This window comes from Sinocyclocheilus anshuiensis, unplaced genomic scaffold (genome assembly GCF_001515605.1).
Source record: "Sinocyclocheilus anshuiensis isolate Anshui unplaced genomic scaffold, SAMN03320099.WGS_v1.1 scaffold465, whole genome shotgun sequence".
Lineage (NCBI taxonomy): Eukaryota > Metazoa > Chordata > Actinopteri > Cypriniformes > Cyprinidae > Sinocyclocheilus > Sinocyclocheilus anshuiensis.
The window spans coordinates 1,419,660-1,424,242 of NW_015539898.1; the positions used below are offsets into that span (position 1 = coordinate 1,419,660).

General features: G+C 40.0%; 1 protein-coding gene across 2 annotated transcripts in view; it reads right to left on the reverse strand.

The window, feature by feature from the left end:
- sema3fb (sema domain, immunoglobulin domain (Ig), short basic domain, secreted, (semaphorin) 3Fb) overlaps nucleotides 1-4,583 on the reverse strand; it is a 73,003-nt gene that overhangs the window by 20,590 nt on the left and 47,830 nt on the right. For both annotated transcript variants that reach the window (XM_016482753.1, XM_016482751.1), the window contains exons 4-5: nucleotides 3,957-4,019; nucleotides 2,262-2,381 (exon numbers count right to left, since the gene is read on the reverse strand). In XM_016482753.1, the coding sequence (XP_016338239.1) occupies nucleotides 2,262-2,381; nucleotides 3,957-4,019 (183 nt within the window). The remainder of the gene's footprint in view (nucleotides 1-2,261; nucleotides 2,382-3,956; nucleotides 4,020-4,583) is intronic.

Consider the following 4,583-nt stretch of genomic DNA (forward strand, 5'->3'; position numbering starts at 1 on the left):
GGGCGCTCGCTGCAGAGCCAAATGGGAGGAGCTGGAGCTCTAGCTCCCCCTCGCTGGATGTAATGGGTGGAGCTAGACACCCAACCACTCCCTAACCCTACCCCTTACCCTATCGCTAAACATAACTCCACCCATTAGTTCACACAGAGGTGGAGCTGGACATCCAGAGAGGGGGAGCTGGAGGTCATTTGGCTCTGCAGTGAGCAGTACTTGGTCAAAAATGCCGCAAGTAAGTTCTATTTCCTGTTCGTAGCCGCGTGTGGTGTCCAAGTTTGTAAATAAAGACTAAACGACAGCTTCTGATATATTTGTTTAGCGATTTATTTAATTCATCTCCCTCAGAAGACTGTACATTCACGAGATGGACGTATGCGCATCTTGTCATGGCATTAGAGTTTACATATAGTCCTGTTGTGTCTAATATGAATAGACCCAAGCTATTCACTGATATTGCCAGATAATCACTTTACCTCTACCATACTTTTAAAAGACTTGGACCATTTGTGATTCTGGCTGTCATCCTTTCTTGCATTGTCTTGAGCCTTGACTTTGCCAATTATAAACTTTATTGTTAGTAGCCTGGATAGCGCACAGTCATTATGATACACCATATCGCCCTCTGCTGGATGTAAAATGCTCTGCAGTACATTTTGTCATTTTAGAATGTTAAGTTCTACTTCTGTAGTTATTTTAGTGAAAGTAACTCAAAAGTAATACAGGAGTCATGTAACACATTACAATTCTGAGACAGTAATATTGTAAGGTAAGGAATTACTTTTAAATAACAGTAACAAGTAATCTATAATGTATTACAGTTTGGAAGTACCTTGCACAACACTGCTAACCACCTGGTTTACTGTGCACTCTTTTTCAGCATGGACATCAAGCTTGCTTACTAGGTTTCGGAAGAGAGTTTGTGTGTGAAAGATATTAGGCACTACAGATATCTTGAAGTGTAAAGCAAAACTGGTCTGGGACTGTGGTGTCGGGTTCGCGCAGATGCTTATCATAGCGTGCTGCTGTTGGATGGTTTGATCGTGATTTGTTGCACAGCTGGCTATCGGAAAACCCCAAAAATCAACACCGAGTCAGCACATCTGCTGTGGCCACATGTGTTTCTTTCAACATACCCTCTTGGGTACAGTCTGAATGCAAAGACTGGGCTAGCATGCCAAAGACCTGCTGCAGTTGGCCACATCTGGATGCCTTTGGATTAATGTGCGTCTGTATGTGTTAGACGTGATGTGTGTCGTGCTCATTGGGACAGACGTGAAGATGTTTGCCTGACTGGAGGACTTTGTGGACGCAGTCTGTGACCCAGGTTTCCTGTCTAGAAAGAGCAGGGTGTGAAGGGGTATGATATCACCTCTCAGCTCTTATACCAACATTCAAATGCGGAGGGTATTAAAAGGATGTGTGCCAGTTAAACATTCCTGGGAAATGTTGAGGCAATTTAGTATTATGGGGGGCTACAGACCACCAGTACCATACTGAGACGCTATAATGGGAGCTCCCATAGCATAACACCTTACATAATACAGATCTCAGGCTTAAAACTAAGTTTTAAAACTTAAAACTAACTACAGGAATAATTCTGTCATTATTTATTCACCCTCATGTTATTCCAAACCTGTGTGACTTTTTGAATAACATTTAATTTAACATTTAAAACATTTATTTTGTTCCAAGTTCCGAAAATGTTTTTCATTTTTGGGTGAACTATCCCATTAAGAAATGTATAACCAATTAGAGTAACTGTATTATTAGCATAGGTGTGTGCGTGTGTTAAGAAAATAATGTAAATGGACTCCCAACGTCTGACTTCTATTAATTCCACTTTAAAAGTCCCTGGACCATCATTACAGAACAAGCATTGTATTTAGAGTGGCAAAAGTGCTAGCTGCACAAGCAAGGGTCCTAATAAGGCAACGAGGGTCCACAGAGTGATGCCTGGCTTGAGTGAAGAAACTCAAGCTCCTCAGTTAAAGAGTAAGACTAAACAGGAGAGAGAGTTATAGCGCACTGGGGAAGGCAGCTGTGAGGGTGAACGCCAGCCAACACCTGGAGGGTTTTTAATGGGGGAGGAGGTGACACAGGGGGACGGTGAGTGAGAAATCTCACTTGATGAAATGTAAGAGTTGGTAATGGATAGATTTGTTGAGAAATCTGGAAAAGGAATAGCTATAAAAACAGTAAGAACACCTGTGCCTCACAGGTATCCAGGTGTACCCTGTCACCCCACTCTCAGAAAAGGTAGTTACCATAGGCTTGCGTCCTCTGTTGACATAAGTGCACACTGGGTTGTAGGCGCCCGTCCCGCACACGTACAAGTGTGTCCTGTTCCACGGCTCAATCAGACGAATGAAATTACCACACTCGCCCTGAGAGAGGAAACAATCACGGTAATTATTTTCACACATGTCTGTGACAGACTGAACAAAAGAGCCATTAGACCAGACATAAAAAAAAAACAGTGAAATTGTGGCTTTTAGTTCATGTCTGTTAGCTTTTGGGTTATGTTAGCATTATATGCTACATGCTACTGCTAAACGATAAGAAAATAAACTTTAGGCAGATATAAACATGTGAAAATTAGTCCTTCAGTTCTGGGAAAACAGACCAAAACTTTTGATGGCAGTATTTAGAGACTATTTGTCCGAATACAAGAACTGTAACAATGCCAGAAACATACTCTGCTAGTATGCAAACACAGATGCTAATGTTTGGCCAACGCAATCAGGTATACGGGTAGCTAGCTATAAACATGTCAGCATTTTAAATCATCTCAAACTTTATTGCTCCACTTTCACTGTATTTGACCTCAAAGAAAAAATGGCTGTAGAAGACTTTGCAATATGATAGTTTATAATAACACTTGGGATCTTACTGACCCCAAAATTTTGTATTTCAAAACTCAACAACATGCATTCATAGAGTATCAATATGCAGCTAATCATGGCTTCATCTAGCTGTGATGTCACTGAAAGACTATTGCCTGTTTAAAAAAGCATAACTTCCTCTTTTAATAGGAAATCACAGGAAAGAAGCATCCAATTATTTCCTAGGTTTTTAAACTCTGTACTGATGTATGTATTTCAAGAGTTCAAAAGATTCAAATCAGAAATGATCCCCTAAAGAGCTACATGTGGATTAATTTCATAGCAAGTGCATTCAACATTATTAATAATTCCTGAGCTGTGGTTAAAACCCATCACATCCCACAACCAAACTGACACTAAATACCATACCAGTGCACAACAAAACACCCCCAATGAAATGCACCCCGCAGATGTGCAGATGATCAGGTGATGCACACGGTTTCTGTACCAGACCACTAAACCGCATGTCCAATTCCATATGTCCGCAAATCTAGGAATTTGACCGATTCGAGTTCATTGCATGCTGGATCTAGCATCTGTTTTCCCTCTCTGAATATCTATGAGTGCATATGTTTTTGTGTGTGGTGTCTGACCTGGAAGGCTGAGGTTTGTAACACATATATTTGACCTCAGCACTACTCCTAAACTTGAATATCTCACTTTCACTTCATTTATATCAGCAAATATGTTTTGTGGAGCTTGAGGGCTATAGACCCTGACCAAACGATTTTGTATATGCTGTGTATTTGTAAAGACATTTACAGCTTAAAATCCAAACCACAAACAGATGTCACATAGCCATAGTGTTTCATAAGTGAGAGCTGGCTGGAGTTATCGAGATGAGTTAAGATGTCTAAACAAAGATATCTTGCGAGCAAATGTGGACCAACTGTAAACTGAAAAACTGGTTGTGTATGTTGTTGTGACACTGTCTGGAATAATTCTTGGAGGAATTAGAACACTAATTTGAAGGGCTGAGCGGTTTTCCAAGAGTGCTATTCTGTGTGTTTCGCGGCCTTCCAGATTAGAGTATATGTGAGCGGAGTGGAATCAAAGAAATTGAAAGACGGCACTCACGTTTGTGTCTTTGCCACTTAAAACACACTCCGTTTTCCTCTGTGGGGAAACAGGCCAGTGTATCTGAAAGAGAGAGTATAAGAGAGAATGGTCAATCCCATTTGTCACAACAATGACACACTATCTCAGAAACGATCCACTTTAACTCAACAACCTTTCACCGTAATGAGCTGAACCAGCCAGGGAATGTTCACCCTGAATGTTTATAAGGCCCCAAAGTTCCCCACATATCCAGCCTTTAGTTTTATAGAATTTAATAGTCAGTTTCCTGAATTGCTGTGAGCTAATCAGTAAAAGTAACAGTGATGGAGAAATGACCCTTGGAGACTGCTGTGATTTAGTTTATGGATTGTGTTTGTCCAGGAATGTGAATATCATTCTTTAAATTAATTAATTAATTAATAAAACTGTAAATAATAAATAAAACAATTTAAATAAAAATATAAAATAATAGGGCTGGGTTTTGACACAAATTTCACGATTCAATTCAATTCTCATTCACAAGCTTGCGATTCGATTACCGATTCGATATCGATTATTTTGGATATACTGTATATCAGGTACAGTACATGCCAAATTTTCTCAAGGAAAAAAATCTCTCAACTAATGCTGTAAAATATACATGAG